Below are 20,731 nucleotides of genomic sequence, written 5' to 3'. Positions count from 1 at the left end.
TAAACAAATACAATTTAACCACAAATAAACAGAAAGTTGTTTCTAAAGTACTTACACTTAAAAACAGCTGCATCTCCGTTTTCCGCCATTTTCAAATATAACGCCAGCTCCTCTCTCCCGTGGCATCATGGGATAGTAAAGTGTCCATCGTATGCACACTTCATAATCTCGCCGGAAGTAATAGGCCATCCGGGTACTTTTCGCATACTGTTTTTCGAATTCTATGAATTCGGACATACTACTCTGCTCACGTACTGTTTTTCGCATACTATATAGTATGGAAGTACGCGATTTCGGACGCAGCCTTAGTCTTTGCACGTTCGTTTTAACACTGGGGCGGCACTTCCTCCTGCGTCATGTGACCTTTCCAACGTGATGATGTCATACGCCAAAGCCAAGCGTCTGAGGTTAAAGTGTATAAATGTTTATTTGTGTTGTAAATGTCTGATGGTTAGTCTGGATCAGACTCTATTCCTCTGGGATCATCAGAGTCTCTGAAGCTCTTCCTCATTGATTTGGACCTTCAGCCGTTGGTTCCCATTGAAGTCCATTATGAGGAGGAAAATCCTGGAATGTTTTTCTCAAAAACGTAATTTATTTTCAACTCAAGAAAGAACGACATGAACATCTTGGATAAGACGGGGTGAGGAAACTATCAGAAAATGTTTATTCTGAAGTGAACTAATCATTTGAAAGTTAAAAATAATTTGAATCTTAAATTACATCTTGATACATAAAAAGAAAATAAATTGTGCAAAATAATGGACAATAGACTTTTTAAATCCCACCAAACTTGTCTTTAATAGTGTGTATTTATACTTTATTGATATGACAGTGATACTAAACTTTAACAGACTGAAGAGCATACAAAAATAGTATCATATATTTAGATTACAATTGCAATAAATGAACATCTTTTCAAAAAGCACACATGCATTTCACAGCTTTTGCATGTATAAAATAAGATGAGGAGCGGTAAACATTAAAAATAAAATCCAGCTTTCTGAATCAACTGAGATAAACACTTGTTTAAACACACCTGTATTAATGACGTATACACGATGAGAGTATTAAGAATATGGCTCACAACAAGCAAGAGATATGTGTATAAAATATTCATTAAAATCAGCTACACATGAAACCATTTTTGTGTGCTCGATGATTGTGGGCTAAAATATCGGTCATATCTGCAGCTACACCTATGTTCAAGATTTTGAAAATATATTAGGTATTATTTTATAGATTAGTGTTGAAGAGGATTGTTTTTCTGCAATGCTATGGTTTGAATTACTGCCTTTGATCAGCCTCTCTCTCTCCTGTGGCGCGAGAAACAACATTCGGGTTATTGTTTGACATTTTCTTTTCAAGCCAGTCTGAGAGCTGTCTGCGCGCTCTCGCCTCGCCATCATTCACAGCAATCCTGGCTCCTTTCTGCCCTTATTCTCTTCGGCTTCGGGGTCACGGCAGGTGCATTCATCCTGATCGCAGTCCACCCCGAACTGAATGACCTGTCAATCAATCGGACACACTTTCACAAACAGCGTCCAAAAGAGATTCGGCCACAAACATCTGATAGGGTCTTTGAACGAGAGATCAAAGTGTGGTTTGGATAATTCAGCTCGAAAATACATCAAAACCTTTACCTTTTCCAGATGTGTGGTCGATATCAACTGTGGATTACTCAAAGTGATCAACAGAACAACAGTCTATTGAAGAAATATGTAGAAAACTGGGGGAATTGACTTTTTCATAACAAGAAATGTATAAGGATTTGGGGCTTTAGCAAGCGGCAACCTGCCTCAGTTGAAACCAATACGGAAGTGATTTAAACTGCAATTCATCGACTGGCCACTAGGGGAAGGAGCAGAATCTCACACTGCAAAAAAAAAAATGCTCTTCTTACTTAGTAATTTTGTCTTGTTTCTCTAAGCATGGCCGTCGGAGCCATTGTGTGTGTGTGTGTGGGACGAGACCCACTCACTTTTTAAGACATATGATATTGGACCCACTCCCTTTTATCGTCTCTAATTCAGCATACGTCTGTTTGCCTACCCCTAACCGAGAAACACTTATTATTAAACACACTAGATGCTTTATTTCCATTTTTCTAATATTGTCTCTATTTTTATTATAAATAAATGCCTTTCCGATCTGATATGTGATGGGAAAAGGGTAGCCTGGATGCCAGCCGTTGGGCAGTTCGGTCTGGCCTCGATCCATAGAGGAGTAATTATCTCCGAACAGAAACTGTTCGGACCAATGAGATCATCAGGGCGGGCTTTAGACGAGGACGGACAGATGATCAACAGTTCCGTAATCATCACGTCATCAAAGGGGCTTGGATTATATTTGTTCGAATCCTAAACGTAGAGCTTGTTTGTATCTGCATTCACCTTCACAATTTCTCTCAGAAATGATGATCATGTTGGGTAAGTACTCTGTGTATCATTAAATTATTTAATTTTTTTACAATACCGGCAAAGATCGTTTATTCCAGCACGCCAGGGATGGAAATTAGCACCCGCCACCAGCCAAATGCGGGTGATTTTAAGTTGTGGCGGGTAAACTCGCTTCACCTACCGGCCACTGTGGCGGGTAAATAAAAATAGCATACTGTTTCCCCTCTTTGTAAACTTTGTTCAATGCATGCCAGTGCGGCCGTATGTCCGAATATGACCAGTCGTTTTCGCCGTCATTACCGGGATGTAGTACCAGAAGACGCGAATACGAACTCGCGCGCGCTAAAAGAAGATCCGTCACTGCGCATCATCCGAGAGCGCGCACTCGTCTCACAGCGCGCAAATATTGAGTTCTCTTTCAAGTCTTGCGCTTAAATGGACAAACTCACACAAAAAGTATGTCAACATGTCCATCTTGGTTAGTATCCAAGCAGACATAGTCTGAATATGCCTCAAGTGAACGTTATACAGTCGAGAAAGAAGAGCATATCCCTGCACTAGGTCTTAAAGGGGCAGTCGCCTTTACTGCTGTCTGTTTAATGTCAAACAAAAGGACATCACTCACTGCTCTTGAATAGCTTTTGTAAGTTTAATAAGGATTAATCTTTAATTTAAACAGCTAAAATGTGCAGTTATTTTACATTTGATTACTTTATTTAATTTCTGTACCTTTCTGCAAGCCATTAGGCCTGTACATTAGCTATTATTAAATATACATGAGTGAGGTCAAGTTAAACATTTTAGTTTGAATTGTATTTTATACTGTGGATTGTTGCAATGTGCTAAATAAATATTTGCATGATTTGTAATTGATTAATATTTGAAACTTTAATATTAATTTATGCAATCGCAATGCTTTGATTTTTAGTAAAGTTACACAGTCACAGCATTAGCCATAAATGCAATGGTACTAATAGTTGGCATAATTTCTTTTGGTGTTTCGGTTTCGGCCAAGAATTTTTATTTCTGTGCATCCCCACTGACAATGTTCTGCTCGGTGTGTCGTCAACACGCTTCAGGAGATGCCAAAACTAATAGTTTCATTGTTGGGTCTAAAAACCTAAAACTGGAAGCCATAAAAGATCACGAATCATCCAAATGCCACATCCAGGTAAAAAAAAAGCGCACAGAGCACAGAGCCCGACTCATTTAATGAAATGTATATCAGTTCATGGTGTGTGTGTGTATAAGAGAGATAGAGAAAATGTCAGTATTTCATTGAGACTTGAGATTAAATAAACGGCTTAAGTATTGTAGAGCTTGTAGTATTAATTTTTCACATGCAGTTACACATTGTCGGTTAAAAACAAGAAAGTGGCTGGCAAAAACATGGAGTGGCTGGGAGATTTTGAAATCCACCAGCCACAGTGGCCGGTGGACAAAAAAGTTAATTTCCATCCCTGCAGCGCGCGTGCAGACAGGGTTGCCAAGTTTTTACAACAAAACCCGCCAACTACTAGCCCTAAACAATAGCTTCTCGGGGGGTTCCCTGGAAAAAAATGGTGTTTGATTATTTTGGCAAGGTTGCTGCTAAAATTTGCACTCATGGGTCTATATATCAAATAATAGTCGCTTCAACCCGCGGACATAGAAAACAACCCGTGAAAAAAAAAAAAAACGCGGACATGGCAACACAGTGCAGTTGAGCTCTGTTGACGTCGCTCCGCTGCTCTGATTGGTTGTAGTTCTGTCCAATCGAGGTCTTTCCTGGTTGGGTTGAAACACGCTCCATAATCACAGCCCAATGGAGCATCAGACTCATATTCTGACTAGAGCTGATTATGACCACGTCAGGCTAGGAAAAGGGAGTAGAGCGAGTGTGGCAAAAGGCGAATTCGAACCTGATGTGCGTCTCACCTCTACACTAGCCACGGTAATTAACTCAGTTACTTCCCTAAATTTGTATAGTCAATCGTTTAGTCAGTCATTTATTATCAATCGTTTAGTAAACGCTGCTATATTTGTATTTAATGTAAATGGCATCTAACGTTACTCCAGTCAACAAAAAAACAAGTCAGAGAAAGAGGACCCAGCCACTTTTAATTTGCTGAGTCTAAATATCTAAAAAATCTTAAATCAAGATGCATTTACTAGATCAGTAAAATGACATGAGATATTTTTCCTTGTTTTCTTAAAAATAAAATCAAAATGAAGTGAGTTTTTGCTTAAAACAGGCAAAATGATCTGCCAATGGGTGAAAAAAATAATCTTATTTCTGATTTAAATCTTGTTTCTTGTTTCCGTCCCAAACAGAAACAAGATAATTTTTCTCACCCCATTGGCAGATACATTTGCTTGTTTAAAGCAAAAACTTTTTTCCGAAAAAGCAAGCAAAAATATCTTGTCTTTTTTTACTTATCAGGTAAATTAATCGTGATTTAATATTTTTTTAATATTCGGACTGGAAACAAGAAAAAATACTAAATAAGAAGAGCATTTTCAGCAGTGAATTTAGCCACATGTTAAAATGCCCAACCTTACGGCAGAAAAACACGTTTACATCCTGGTGCCGGACTATACGGCTAATTTTGCCTTTAATGACGACTGTGAGGGGGTGAATTTTTTCATAACTCATTCGTTTACATTATATAAAGCCTTACATTTCTGCATAATTAAGGGCGGGCCACTTGAGTGACAGCTGGATTGCCGTTTGTCTGCTGTCTGTTAGTCGTCGCCGCAGCTCCGCCCACGTCCCGCCTCTTTGCCTAGTTTCAGTAATATGGGACTGACTCTGGCGCTGCCATGATTGCAAAGGCCGACTTTGAGGCTTCAAAAACATATACAGGTGACGGCACGGACACTACATCCTTATTTTTTTTTTTACAGTCTATGGCTTTTACAATAGATGGATTGCTGAGAAAGAAAGCCCGACTGTGAGCAGATGAGTAAAGGAGGCGAACACATGTTAAGAATCAACAGGAGGAGGTTCTTGTCCAGGATCCGTGCCATCACCACAGGTTACAAAATAAACCCAAATTCCCAGCTAAGCGGCCTACTGCAGGAAAAGTAAACATAAAACTAGAGTAAAACGCTGATTTCACCTGATGTTTACGGGATGCAATTGTCCAATTGCCGTGCACTCGAGAATATTCACTCATGTGTGATGCATTTCCTCGGAACGATGAAGTTTAGCTTTAGTTTCATGCTAAATAATCAAGACAGATGCATTTCAAAACACCCAAATATTTGCTTGCGGATCACCCACGCAAAACAGAGCAATGCATATCACTTTGTTTCCTGTGCAGAGATATTTGGATGCTAGAAAAGGAGCCACAGAAGGAGGGATGAAAGGAATTTGTTCTTTATTGTCCAACATTCTCTCTGGCTCTCGTCCTAGACGCTCTTAAGCCAGACTGCCCCACCAACGTACTGGGACTTTTCCATGGGCTGCGTAAACAGAAGCATGGCAGCTCCGTCGGACCTACAGTGGCAGGATGCTGTTCCTCACGGTTTATTTCACTTTCTCAGACTCTGCTTGTTTTACAGTTGCCCGTGACCGCTGACACCTGGCCCACGGCTAATAAAAGCTGCTCTATCCAGTCATTTATTTATGACAGACACTTTCCCCCGAGCTCATTCTCTCTATGGGAGAACACGCCACCTAAATGCCTAATGATGTGGGCGACGCTCATGGAAAGGCTTGACAATGTGGCGGCGCGATATGAGATTGGCAGTTCGGGAGAGGGATGAGACAATGACTAAGCAGCACAGGATGCGTGAGGATGAGAGAGCTTCAGATGAGCTTTAGAGGCTTTGATTTACCTTTCTAGATGAGAGCGTGGATGGACAGCAGTCTCCTCCGTCATACTGGCAGTACGCTCGGTTATTAATGGTGTCGCACCAACCATCTCCTCCGAATGGCTGCAGACAATCATTTAAAGGAAAAATAGCAGACATTTGGTTACTTAAGTGTTTATATATTATAAGAATGCCTAAATTCACATGTAGCATTTAAAATCATTGCTTTTGATTTATTTATTTGATCTGATTTATTTAGAAAAAAATTGTACGTAATTGTTATATTTGATCAGTCATAACATAAAAGAAAATGTATATATATATATATACTGTATCTACGCAATTAATCTATGAATGAATCAGTTTCAATACACTCTAAAGTAAGTAATTTTAACCCAACAGGTTTGGAAAACATTTAACCCAACCGCTTAGCTAAAACAGCCCAACTGCTGGGTTAAAATAGCTTATTCACTGGGCTAAAACAACCCAACCGCTAGGTTAAAACAACTCATTCACTGGGTTAAAACAACCCAAACGCTAGGTTAAAACAACTCATTCACTGGGCTAAAACAAACCAATCGCTGGGCTAAAACAACCCAACCCCAGGGTTAAAACAACTCATTCACTGGGCTAAAACAAACCAATCGCTGGGCTAAAACAACCCAACCCCAGGGTTAAAACAACTCATTCACTGGGCTAAAACAAACCATTTACTGGGCTAAAACAATCCAACCACAGGGTTAAAACAACCCAACCCCTGGGTTAAAACAACCCATTCACTGGATTAAAACAACCCGGCCACTTGGCTAAAACAACCCGACCACTTGGCTAAAACAACCCGACCACTTGGCTAAAACAACCCAACCACTGGGTTAAAACAACCCAGTCACTGGGTTAAAAAAACCCATTTACTGGGCTAAAACAACCCAACCGCTAGGTTAAAACAACTCATTCACTGGGCTAAAACAAATTAATCGCTGGGCTAAAACAACCCATTCACTGGGCTAAAACAACCCGACCACTGGGTTAAAACAACCCAACCGCTGGGTTAAAACAACCCATTGACTGGGCTAAAACAACCCGACCACTGGGTTAAAACAACCCAACCGCTGGGTTAAAACAACCCATTCACTGGGCTAAAACAACCCAACCGCTGGGCTAAAACAACCCATTCACTGGATTAAAACAACCCGACCACTTCGCTAAAACGACCCAACCGTAGAATTAATATTACACTTACAGGAAAACTTTAGCCTTCCATATGCAGAACCTTACAAAGCTGTTTACGTACCCCAAAAACCCTGAACAGACTGAACCAGTAAATGTGCCCTTAAAGTTCTTTAAAGGCTCATGCATGAGTTCCTCCATTTAACTACGTGCAATTAACAGTTCCCTCTGAACATGAGGCTGTGCGGATGTTCCCTGAATCTCAGAGGAATGAAATGCATGAATCATGCCAAAGGGATTTCTGTTATACTTTATGGTAGGTGGCATTTCTCATTTATTCCTTTCAAATAAAATAAACCTGCATCTGTTATTCCAGACAAAACTTCCTTACACTTCCTTCCTCCGATGGCGTTACTTCACCTGTGTGTGGATACCTGTTCTGCAATGCCCAAAGAAGCGAAGTCCAACAATTATCAAATTTAACATGCATAAACACTTTTCAAATGTGTCATAATGCCTTCTAAAGGATTTTACCTAACCTAAAGGATCCGATGCCAATAACAGGAAAACAACACCGGTCTGCCAAAGATATTCTTGGCTCTCTGGTGCTCGTGGAGTCCTTTCATAGAGTCCAGCTTCAACCTGATTCAAGAGCAGCTGGCCAGGAGATCTCTGCAGAATTTATCCCCGTTAAACCTACACCCAATCCAAAATGTTTTTCCTGCCGTGGTCTCATTCTCCAAGTCATAAGCAATAGCATTTTTCATTCTTCAGTTTCAAACTTGTGTATATTTCATTTATTTCTTTATTCTTGCTCTCCATCCGTTTTATTACCTGGCAATAACATTTTGAAACCAATCATACTACAGTAACTTGTGTTTAAATGAACGTACTACATATTACAAGTTAAATATCTAAATCTAAAACACGTGCGTTATAATTGTTGTTTTAGAAAAGGCTGGAAAAAGAAAAATGACCTAATGCCTAAACTAAATAATCGTGTAACAGTAAATGGGAAGGATGTGAGGAATGCATCTGCCTCGGCCAGCGAGAGGAAAACTGCCAGTGAATGTTAAACAATGCTGAAGCGCTACACAACATCATCTGACCTGGACCTCATCTGGCACGAGACAAAACGATACAAATCGTGACCACCGCAGACACGCAGAGGACCACAGCAACACACAGTATCATGTAAATCCAGCCTGCAAAATAAATCACGTTTAAGCCTCGTGTTTTTTTCTCTTCACAACTACTCTTGCTAAATTATTACATTAAACTGACAGCCAAAAAACGTGCTTATTCTTTCTGTTTTGCCTCAATAGTTTTAGATTACACTTTATGGCATGCATTTACCATAGTAATAACAGTATATTATGCATAATTACATGCAACTAACCCTCAACCAATTCCTAACACCATAGTAAGTATGTTAATATTACTCAGTACTTAAACGGTTTAACCGGTTTAACGTCTTTCGGATGAGACGTTAAACCGAGGTCCTGACTCTCTGTGGTCGTTAAAAATCCCAGGATATCCTTTGATAAAGAGTAGGGGTGTAACCCCGGCATCCTGGCCAAATTTGCCCATTGGTTTCTGTCCATCATGGCCTCCTAATCATCCCCCTCTCCTGATTGGCTTCATCACTCAGTCTCCTCTCCACCAATCAGCTGGTGTGTGGTGAGCGTTCTGGCGCAATATGGCTGCCGTCGCATTATCCAGGTGGTGCTGCACATTGGTGGTGGTTGAGGAGATTCCCCCCTTCAATGTAAAGTGCTTTGAGTGCCTTGAAAAGCGCTATATAAAAGTAATGAATGAATGAATTAATTAATTAAACACACTGCAACAATGGCACCTGAAAATAAAGTGTAACCCATTTTATTTTAAGGTATAATAAGAGATTGTTCATTTTGGCAGCAGATTTAGTCGACTAAAATCGAGTGAGTTTGGTTAAATTGAAATGCATGTAAGGGATAATGCACCCCCAGCCGGTTGTTATCGCAGAATAAACCCCTCCAGAGTGATCAGGACCCCGAGGCGAAGCGGAGCGTCACTCTGAAGGGGTTTATTCTGCGATAACAACCGGCTGGGTGGACATTATCCCGCTTATTACACGGCTACTAGTCTCAAATAAATCATTATTAGACACTAAATATTGTCTTGAGATTAAATATTTTATTAGCTCTTACGCAAAGCTTCCGCGAAGAAAAACAGTTCCAGACTGCTTTAAGCCTTTATCTATTGCTGCTAAATGCTGAGAATGAATGCTGAAAGGGTTAGTTCAGCCAAAAATGAAACCAAGCCTCTGATTTACTCACCCTCAGGTCATTATAGGTGTTTATGACATTCTTCTGTCAGACAAATACAATCAGAGTTATATTTAAAAAGTCCAGGCTAACGTTAATCCCAGCAGTAGTTGTAGTTGTGTCTGAAGTCCATTAAATGCAGCTGTCCGTCAAATAACGTGCTCCACACGACTCCGATGGGTTAATAGAGCCTTCTGATTCCAATCGATGCGTTTGTGTCAGAAAAATATCCATATTTAAAACGTTATAAAGGAAACCTGCCTTGAAGTCTTCCATTGTAGCCCACGGCTGTTTAAGCCACAAGATGGCGCCAGCGTTAAGCACAGAAGTAGAACCGGTCAAGATAACTTGCAGTACCCGGATGAGCGGTGTGTGTTATCTGGAAATTACATACCGCTGGAATGCGCGATTGACCAATCAGAATCAAGTATTTCACAGAGCCGTGTAATAATAATTGATAATTTAAGCATTACACAATTGACTGTTAATAATTGAAATTAAATAAAGCACTTTGGTCTGTCTAACGGCTGTTTAAATGTGTTATATAAATAAATGAAATAAATGTTAACTGAAATAAATATATAAACTCAAACTTATTTGAAGCTTTAGCTTATAAAAACTACATAGATGTAAAAAAAAAAAAAAAAAGAAAAGAAAAATACATAAAAAGTGAAGTGGAGTGGGTTAGAAAAACATGCATACTGAGCATTTCATGCATACTGAGCTTTTTCCTCTGTTAAAGACTTGGATTCCCATCCTAAACATAGACAAAGTTTCAAAAACTAATGTTGGACGTTTGATGGAGTATTTCTGTGTCAAAAATACTCCTTCCGGTTTCTCACAAGTTTCAGAGAGTTTTTCTCGAGTATGGGTCGGCTTGACGTTAATAGAGCGGAAGGTCCTTGTATGGGCCGTACGGGCTCTTCTCCCGGTAGGGTGCGCGCGCGTGACTAGAGCAGGAGAGGAAATGCACGCCCATAAACACTCTCAGCTGCAGATCCAGTCGTCCGTGGATCTTTATTCCTATGGGTGACGTCGAGCGACTTCAAAGCTTCAGCACAGCATTCCGGGAAGGCAGCGCTGCATTTGAACCGATTTGACACAGAAATGACGGGAAGCTTCACAACATCGCTTCAGTCGCGTCGCAAAAGTGGATCTCCACGTTCACTGCTGTCACAGGACTTCACCAAATCAACAGTTACCAAAGAAGTGTGTTTTTGACGGAGCGGTCCCAGCAATAAAGATTCACGGTTGTGCTTTGGAAGCAGGCGGTGAGTAAAACTGCTTCAAATGTCTGTGCTGTCGGCTATCGTCGCGTGAGTAAACATCAGTAAACGACACGATCGTGTATAATGTTAGTTAATTTATCAATGGAGCATGCGATCTATGGTGTGTGTTTAAATACATTTGTTTAGCTGACCACTATAGGTGTCTGTTTGATTATTGTAAAACCACCCAAACATAAACCTAGCGTTCTCACAAAGCGTGCTTCGTCATTCAACTGCGCTAAAGGTTACTCTATTGGTGTTCTATGTATAACGTTACTGCTACTGCTAAGGTTTAGTCGCATACAATAGTCCATAAACCGAATCATGTCCTCATAAACTGCGAGTAAAGACACACAAATGTTGTCAGGCCACTAAATACAGTCCATACCACAGAGACGGACGTCCTGCTGCTGCTGTTTCTCCTGTTCAGTTTATTTCAGCCTCCGGATCTGATTCTGGATCATATCTGTATTAGTTGAATCTGATCGATAGCCATTTTCTTCTCCACGCTTGAGGACGTCACCGCATTGTCATTCTTTAGCTCCGCCCACACGATACGCCTCCAGGTGCTCGGTTTTTTCCGGAAAGACTGGGTACAGCCCATATTTCTTTTATAAATATAATAAAACTAAAGACTTTTCAGAGATATGAAGGATGCAATACTACTCTATAGATACTCAAGATTGACATGAGATTGACTGAAACACCCCCCCCCCCTTAAATCTGAATGAATGTTGATGCAAAAAAAAATCTATTTCCCAGGAAAATGGATCAAAACAGGGCAAATACATTAAAGATAACTAGCAGATATGACTAAAATGGTGAAAACCAGGTGGATACTGTCAAAACAGCAATCCCTCAGAAAAACATGTGCATCATTTTCAATGCCAACGGTAAGAAGTCCATTTAAGTGCAAAAAGTGCCCTATATAAGAGATCTGAATAATTTCACACACGTTATTGCACACACACCACTGCCAAAATGTGTCGTCCATTGTGTAGGAGCCATACGGCTATTCATGTTGTTACTCAATGTCATTGCTATATGTTATTTTATGTCTGTACTCCCCCTGTGGTAAAGAGATGAATTGCACCCATTTTGAAGATTTCCTGTTGGGCAGCCATCTTAAACAGGAAGTGCTGTGGCAATGACACTACACTGTTTACATGGAAGTCATGGTTTTGCCTTCAAGTTTTCACCTTCTCTTACAATACAATTACAAGTCCAGCTTAAACTGATTCGTAACGTCAAAGGTACGTTCCCTCAAAGAGATGGCGAAAGAGGAAAGAAACCTTTACATTCCTCAAAAAACTCCCAAGAAGGATATGCAAGCACGGGGTAGGCCGCAAACAAGGCCTACACTTGGAATGAACAAGCCATGATTGGAATGGATCGACCGCTTTCAAAGGATTCTGAAATTCATCCGATTCGTGAGTAACCATGGGTGAACTTATTTCCTAGAACTGCTGTTGACAATGTTGGCTTTGATCAAAGCATGATACTTATGTATGCTTCTGGTTATGTGCATATTGTGGACTGTTGATTCTACGGATATCTGGATACTTGATTGTGCTTGTTTGTGTCAAAGATGGCTGATGAAAAGTCCAAAAATAGAAATAGAGAAGATCGAACAAAGCATTGCAACCTTCAGTTCTATGCGTAGGGGAACGCTTGGTGTGTGCACACGTCGGATGAATGAAGTAAAGGCATTACTTGCTGTACTGTAAAGAAATCTGCCAACAACAACAAAAAACAATGTGCTTACCTTTGTGTTGTGCTTTGCTTTGACAACTACAGTACGTCTTTCGTGAAGTACATAGAACATGCACTTAGCACAGTCAAAACGGATTAACTGTTGGTTCATCTGCTAGTTGTAGATGTCCTGAGTGTGTATAAGGATGGACAGGAGTCCTGGTTATATTTATAAAGAGTCTTCGAGTCACAGGTGTAATCCACGTTTGAGAGTTCACTCTCCCACTCTTTACTGTAGCTACAGCTTACTGTATAGCGATCACTTGAATATACAGCTACGAGTTATTGCAATTAAAAGCCTGTCAGTCATGAATAAGCACATATGCCTGCTGATTGGCTGATATGCGTGCTCATCTCTTCACGGGCATGTGTGTATTATACTGTAAATTACATTAAATGTAAGGTTAGATCTATTACAGTTTTTCACTGTATATAATAAGGAAACTTTCTGTTAACCAATTAACTGTTTTTAACCGTAGCATCGTTTACCGTTAACATCACGATACCCTCTCATTGCCCTTGTATTTATTGCATTTATTGCATTGCATATTGTAAGTTCAGGGATGACAGATTCAAAAGCAGACATGCTATTTATGAAACTTTTCATATTTTGCGGTACTAGCGAGCCCGGTCTCCCGAGAATGCGTATAAATAGTACGAGTTTGCAATCTCGTGGAATGTATATTTTGTACGCAGTTTTTCGCGTGCATATGATACGCACTTTATGGCGTATTATACGTACGAACCCACCACCCTAAACCTACCAAAGAGCGTGTGATATGCACACAAAAAACTGCGTAGCATTTGCACGGCAAAACTCATTTTGCCGTATCCATTCCACGAGATTTCACACTCGTACTATTTATACGCATCACCATGAGATTGTGTTGTACTGGCTCTCCTATCGATCTTGTCCTAAAAAACAGACGAAGAACACTGGTTTACAGCATTAGTTGATAATAATAATAATATTGGATCCAAATCTTAGTTTTAAAAAACATGTAAAGAAAATGGTGAGGAATATTAAGTATAATTTAGCAAATTTGTCTTTCTGTCGATGTAGCCAAAACTTTTATGCATGCCACAATTCTTTCTCATATTTCATATTGTCTTCCATGTTGGGGTCGAGCTGGTGAAACTGTGGTTAAGCCTTTAAAATCCCTATATAAAAAAACTTTAAAAACGTTCGATAAAAAACTAACCATTTTCATCATTGTAGCATTTTGAAGAAATATAAATTATCGCGTTTTGAAAATGATGTGCTTTTTACAAATTTGTGTATGGTTTGTGAAATTGTAAATGGTTTGGCTCCTTCGATACTCAGTGGTTTTGTTAGTTTCCGTCCTAATAATTCTGAAAGATCTACTAGATCATCTATGGGAAATTGTGCTGTTCCTTTTCGCCGTTCGGCTTTTGGACTATCGTCTTTTGCTGTCAAAGCTACGACTCACTGGAGTCTGCTTTTCCATTTCCATTTCCATTACATTTAATCATTTAGCAGACGCTTTTATCCAAAGCGACTTACAAAAAAGGGAAGAGTAATAGAAGCAACGGAACAGACAAGGCCAAAAATCTGTAAGAGCTGTAAGAAATCTCAATTAATTAGCACAGTACACAACATTTTTTTTTTTTTTTTTTTTTAAAAGACAGACATCTACAACAAAAACTCACGTCCGCAAAGTGCCGAACACTGGATTTTGATAGCTAAGATAGCTACAACCCATTAGGACTAAAGCTGTTGCCCCAGCTGTTGTCGTTAATGCAGATTCAGTGGCCCATGGGTTGGTTTTGTATTCTAGCTAAACGCGCAGCAATAGCCATCTACAACAAAAACTCACGTACGCAATATACAGAACACTGGATTCTGATAGTTATGATAACTATGTAACATACCCGCCTGAAGGCACAAATCCGGATGAGAGACGTAGATATGATCCAGGAGTGTGCGCTTTTGGTCGTTGCTGTGGTGATCAGTAAGTGCTATTCTGTATTGGTCAAGTGCAAATGGAAAAGATGTGTCTTAAGATGTTTTTTAAGAATGGCTACAGACTCGGCAGCACGAATTGAGATCGGCAGGTCATTCCACCAGGTGGGAACGGTCCAGGAAAAGGTCCGTGAGAGCGATTTCATGCCTCTTTGGGATGGAACCACGAGGCGCCGCTCGCTCGCAGAACGCAAGCTTCTGGAGGGTGTGTAAGTCTGAGCAAGTGAATTTAGGTATATTGGTGCAGAGCCAGAGGTTGTTTTGTAGGCAATAACTAGTGCCTTGAATTTGATGCGAGCAGCCATTGGCAACCAGTGCAGTTTGATGAAGAGAGGCGTAACATGCGCTCTCTTCGGCTCATTAAAGACCACTCTCGCCACTGCATTCTGGATCAGCTGCAAGGGTTTGATAGTGCATGCTGGAAGCCCAGCCAGAAGACCATTACAATAATCCAGTCTGGAGAGAACAAGAGCTTGAACCAGGAGTTGTGCAGCCTGTTCTGATAGGAAGGGTCTGATCTTTCTAATGTTGTATAAAGCAAATCTGCAGGACCGGGCTGTTGCAGTAATGTGGTCAGTGAAGTTTAACTGGTCATCAATCACAACTCCAAGGTTTCTTGCTGTCCTTGATGGAGTTATGGTCGATGAACCAAGCTGAATGGAGAAATTTTGATGAAGTGCTGGGTTGGTTGAGAAAACAAGTAATTCTGTCTTTGCAAGATTGAGTTTAAGATGATGCTCTTTCATCCAGTCAGAAATGTCTGTCAGACAGGCAGCGATACGAACACTGACTGTAGGATCATCTGGTTGAAATGAGAAGTAGAGTTGAGTGTCATCAGCATAGCAGTGATAGGAGAAGCCGTTTTTCTGAATGACAGAACCTAATGATGACATGTAGATGGAGAAGAGAAGTGGTCCAAGGACTGAGCCCTGTGGAACCCCAGTAGCTAGATTATGAGACTTAGACACTTCACCTCTCCATGACACCCTGTAGGACCTACCAGAGAGGTAAGACCTGAACCACTGGAGAGCAGATCCTGAGATCCCCGTCCTCTTAAGTGTTGACAGGAGGATCTGGTGGTTAACTGTGTCAAAAGCAGCAGACAGATCCAGCAGAATGAGCACTGAGGATTTGGAAGCTGCTTTTGCCAGTCTCAGTGCCTCAGTTACCGAGAGCAAGGCAGTCTCAGTCGAATGGCCGCTTTTGAAGCCGGATTGGTTGTTGTCTAGGAGGTTGTCCCGTTCAAGAAACATAGAGAGTTGATTGAACACAACTCGCTCAAGGGTCTTTGCAATGAAAGGCAGAAGGGATACCGGTCGGTAGTTTTCTAAAAGTGCTGGATTCAGAGAGGGTTTCTTAAGCAGTGGGGTTACCCGAGCCTGCTTAAATGCTGTGGGAAAGGTGCCCGTGTGAAGTGAAGTGTTGACAATGTGAGTGAGTGCAGGAGTGATTGAAGAAGAAATAGCCTGAAGGAGGTGAGTGGGAATAGGATCAAGTGGACCGGTAGTAGGGTGATTGGAAAGGATGAGTTTAGAAATATCTGCCTCGGAGAGTGGAGAGAAGGATGGAAGCGTGTTCGTGTTAGTTGTTGAGATGTGCGTGTCAGTTAGTGATGAGGAGAACTGTTTGCTAATGAGAGCTGTTTTGTTGGTGAAAAATGATGCAAAGTCATCAGCTGTAAGAGTTGATGAAGGAGGGGGAGGAGGTGGACAAAGGAGAGAGGAGAATGTTTTAAAGAGTTGGCGAGAGTCAGAGCAATTGTTGATTTTGTTGTGGTAGTATATTGTTTTAGCAGTGGAGACATTTGTAGAGAAAGAAGAGAGAAGAGACTGATAAAAGGCAAGGTCAGTATTGTTTTTAGATTTCTGCCATTTCCTCTCTGCCGCCCTGAGTCCAGAGCGATGTTCACGGAGAACTTCAGACAGCCAGGGGGCAGATGGGGTGGGGCGGGCTGGTCTGGATGAAAGGGGGCAAAAACTGTCTAAGGAGGATGTTAGAGTGGAGCAAAGAGTGTCGGTAGCACTTTTAGTGTCCAGTGCTGAGAACTGAGCAGGTGGAGGGAGTGAAGATGAAACCATAGTGGATAGGCGAGAGGGAGAGAGTGAGCGTAGATTACGCCGAAAGGTAATCTGTGTAGGAGTACGTTTTGTATCAGGAGTCAGTATGAGGTTAAGAGTGATGAGAAAGTGGTCTGAGGTGTGTAATGGAGTAACTAAAGTGTTGTCCGTGGAGCAGTTGCGTGTGTAGACCAGGTCTATTTAAAAAAGAAGGTGTAAAAGTGTGTAAATCTATTGGTATTTTTAAAATGCAGTTAAAATCTTTTTTTAAATTGTCTTTGTAGACATTTAAACATAAGACTACAGCTTTGTAGACATTGAAATGGTTGCTGTTTAATTGTTTGTATTGACAGTATGTGTATGTTTTTATTGTGTATATACATGGGCGTAATTTGCGGTTGGGAAATGTCCCCACCACTTTTTGAAACATCTTGCTTCACGGATGAACCTAACTAATACAAACAAAACATCTCTGCTTAACTAGAAGAGTATCATTTTGTTCGTTTGTTAAATAAGAGGCGATCTGGCGCTCGTTGCCGCTGTTATCAGTGCTGCAGATTTCTCTCGCGGCTCGTGCAGTCTTCACACAGACGAGCGCTTTAATCTAACGCTTAACGCCGTTGCAGAGACTTTCTATTTGTTCCGGTCAGATCATGAAACAAAATGCACACAAACTGTCCCTGCTCTTGATGTACAACCACTGATGATATTCGGTTTTGATGAGAGAAAAAAATAGGCTACGATGGCAGATTAGGAACGAGAATTTTTAACAAGTTTACCAGACTAGGGATTATAAACAAAGTGTGCAAATCTATATGCCTTTATTCACGTGAAAAATCTTGGCACAACGCTATATTGTGTTTAGATGCAATAATTAAACGAGATCTATATCAATAAATGAACTATTTAATTGATTTCCGGACATCTTAATACAAATTTTTCTGCAACTGTTATTGTACATATTTGACTTCTGATATAACATTGTATCAGCAGTGCAACCCCCTGCCATATAGTGCATATCATATGCACGTGAAAAACTGCGTACTATATGCACGCCAAAGCTCATTTTGACGTATGGGCGCCCCTCATACGTCAAAAATTAGCTTTGGCGTGCATATACGCAGTTTTTCTCGTGCATATGAAACACAATTTATGTCCCACCCACTTTTTAAAACAAAGTTACGCCACTGTGTATATATGTATTGTGTGTTATTTTATTGTTTATGTTGTCCTGCCAAAGGACTGCGGGTGAAAAATAGCTTTGAGCTAAATCCGGTACAATACATGAAATGGAAACATTTATGTTAAAAATTGTACATGGACCTTTTTATAAATAAAGTTAAGTAAGTAAGTAAGTAAGAATCAAAAGCTTGTGAATGGAAATCGAATTGTGGACTTTGTGTCAATAACCAGCCCTAAAAATAAAGTGTTACCTGTGTTATTTTAGGCCTAAGGACCTGCGGTGCAATCAATGTTTCGAGACCTAATGTCAGAGACTCCATGACCCTACTGTAATCCGATGATGAATATATATTTAACTCAGATAGCCTGCGCAGCACGAGTTCAAGCTGTCCACTTTGAGGTATCTATCCTAAAAAACTTTTTCCTGGCCTCCACTCAAAGAGGGGTTTTTCGGAGGCAACCCTGCTATGTTTTTGGGTGGTATCCAAAGCTTGATGTAGATTACAGAAATTTATTGAAAATGAAACCCTCTATGAGTCACTCAAAAAAGATGTATTTTCAACAAACACAATTAACCCCTAGCAACGGTTTCTGGGATGAGCGTCCGCAACAAAACTGAATCTTATCTGACGAAAACAATCAAGGTGTCTTTTCACCTCGCATGACGTCGGGAGAAATTAAATCCCTAAACATCCCACCGGAGCGAGGGAGGACACACTCCACAGGTTGCCTGACTGACTGACCACATCTAATGCTAAGCAAAAGATAGAATAAACAAAACCTCCATGGAAACATCATGTTTTCATGGACAACAATGTTTTGCGGCCCCATGTTAGTGCTGGCATCTCTCTTCACTGAAATATGCACCCCTTGATTGGCTCTCTCCAGAGTTCCCAAAAGACTACTAATTATGTTCCCCTCCATTTAATTTCTAATGTAAACTTTTTTCTTTTTGTCTTTAAATGCAAGCTGAAACAGCTTTTGGCTACCACATCACAACAGTAAAAGGGTGAATGAAGTGCTCTCTGTCCGTGTGACTGTGTGTCCGTGTGTCCGTGTGTCCGTGTGACCGTGTGACCGTGTGACCGTGTGACCGTGTGTCCGTGTGACCGTGTGACCGTGTGTCCGTGTGACCGTGTGACCGTGTGACCGTGTGACCGTGTGTCCGTGTGTCCGTGTGTCCGTGTGTCCGTGTGTCCGTGTGTCCGTGTGACCGTGTGACCGTGTGTCCGTGTGACCGCGTGTCCGTGTGTCCGTGTGACCGTGTGACCGTGTGTCCGTGTGTCCGTGTGTCCGTGTGTCCCTGTGACCGTGTGTCCGTGTGTCCGTGTGACCGTGTGTCCGTGTGTCCCTGTGACCGTGTCCCCGTGTGTCCGTGTGTCCGTGTGACCGTGTGTCCCTGTGACCGTGTGTCCGTGTGACCGTGTGTCCGTGTGTCCGTGTGACCGTGTGACCGTGTGACCGTGTGTCCGTGTGACCGTGTGTCCGTGTGACCGTGTGTCCGTGTGACCGTGTGTCCGTGTGTCCGTGTGACCGCGTGTCCACGTGACCGCGTGACCGCGTGTCCGCGTGACCGCGTGACCGCGTGTCCGTGTGTCCGTGTGACCGTGTGACCGTGTGTCCGTGTGTCCGTGTGTCCGTGTGTCCGTGTGACCGTGTGACCGTGTGTCCGTGTGTCCGTGTGTCCCTGTGTCCGTGTGTCCGTGTGTCCGTGTGTCCCTGTGACCGTGTGTCCGTGTGTCCGTGTGTCCGTGTGACCGTGTGACCGTGTGACCGTGTGTCCCTGTGACCGTGTGTCCGTGTGACCGTGTGACCGTGTGACCGTGTGTCCGTGTGTCCGTGTGACCGTGTGTCCGTGTGTCCGTGTGACCGTGTGACCGTGTGACCGTGTGTCCGTGTGTCCGTGTGTCCGTGTGACCGTGTGTCCGTGTGTCCGTGTCCTTGCGGGGACCCAGTAAAAAAATGTCCCCATAGTAAAATCACCAGCCAGCGCTCCCCACTTTTCAAAATGCTTATAAATCATACAGGATGAATTTTTTTTTTGTTTTTTTTTTTTGAGAAAGTAAAAATGCAGAATGTTTCCTGTGATGGGTAGGTTTAGAGAGAGAGTGTGTGTGTGTGTGTGTGTGTGTGTGTGTGTGTGTGTGTGTGTGTGTGTGTGTGTGTGTGTGTGTGTGTGTGTGTGTGTGTGTGTGTGTGTGTGTGTGTGTGTGTGTGTGTGTGTGTGTGTGTGTGTGTGTGTGTGTGTGTGTGTGTGTGTGTGTGTGTGTGTGTGTGTGTGTGTGGTCAACTTTTCCAATAAAATTAGGATGAAGAAACCCAGTGCATGCCCTGAGAGGAATCAGATGACCATTCTTGAAACCATATTTGCAGTAAGGAATGTGAACAGTGGTTCTTCATAAACCTGTGGCATCATCTGTAAAGTTTCTCAAATGGAGCCACACAAAAAGGGGGAAAAGTGGATTAAAATGCTGGTTTGAAGCAATCAAATAAATTGTGCTTGATAGTAGCAGAGAGACGGAGGGAGAGAGAAACAAAACAACCCCAATAGTCCACAGCTCAGAAGATCATAAACACAATCAAAAGTATTCATAACACAAGGGTCAAATTAAGACCAAGCAACTGAACACAAACCGAGAGCTTCGCTAATACAAGAAGACCTTTGATTTTCATTCATCTGAGATAAAAAAGAAATCTCCAGAATCATGAGTTACAAGAGCAGACTAGACGTCTACCTATGATTGGACCTGTTGGTTAAATTTTTTTTGTTTTTTAGAAATGAATCACGACATATAAACTAAAGCATAACCTGAGCCGA

The 20,731-nt window shown here is 41.5% G+C and overlaps 1 protein-coding gene and 1 long non-coding RNA gene across 2 annotated transcripts in view; one reads left to right on the top strand and one right to left on the bottom strand.

The window, feature by feature from the left end:
• Positions 1-792: 792 nt before the first annotated feature.
• The window catches only part of pappa2 (pappalysin 2), a 139,704-nt gene continuing 119,765 nt past the window's right edge, over positions 793-20,731 (bottom strand). Inside the window, exons 22-23 of the mRNA XM_067453476.1 lie at positions 6,222-6,320; positions 793-1,508 (exon numbers count right to left, since the gene is read on the bottom strand). Of these exons, the coding sequence (XP_067309577.1) occupies positions 1,410-1,508; positions 6,222-6,320 (198 nt within the window). The 3' untranslated portion in view covers positions 793-1,409. The remainder of the gene's footprint in view (positions 1,509-6,221; positions 6,321-20,731) is intronic.
• Positions 12,119-20,731, top strand: part of LOC137089910 (uncharacterized) — a 66,359-nt gene continuing 57,746 nt past the window's right edge. The window contains exon 1 of the long non-coding RNA XR_010907794.1: positions 12,119-12,368. This is a non-coding gene — a long non-coding RNA (uncharacterized lncRNA). The remainder of the gene's footprint in view (positions 12,369-20,731) is intronic.

This window comes from Pseudorasbora parva, chromosome 9 (assembly GCF_024679245.1).
Source record: "Pseudorasbora parva isolate DD20220531a chromosome 9, ASM2467924v1, whole genome shotgun sequence".
NCBI classification, from domain to species: Eukaryota; Metazoa; Chordata; class Actinopteri; order Cypriniformes; family Gobionidae; genus Pseudorasbora; species Pseudorasbora parva.
Note: the sequence above shows the minus strand (reverse complement) of the source record. Positions and strands in the feature narration are given on the sequence as shown.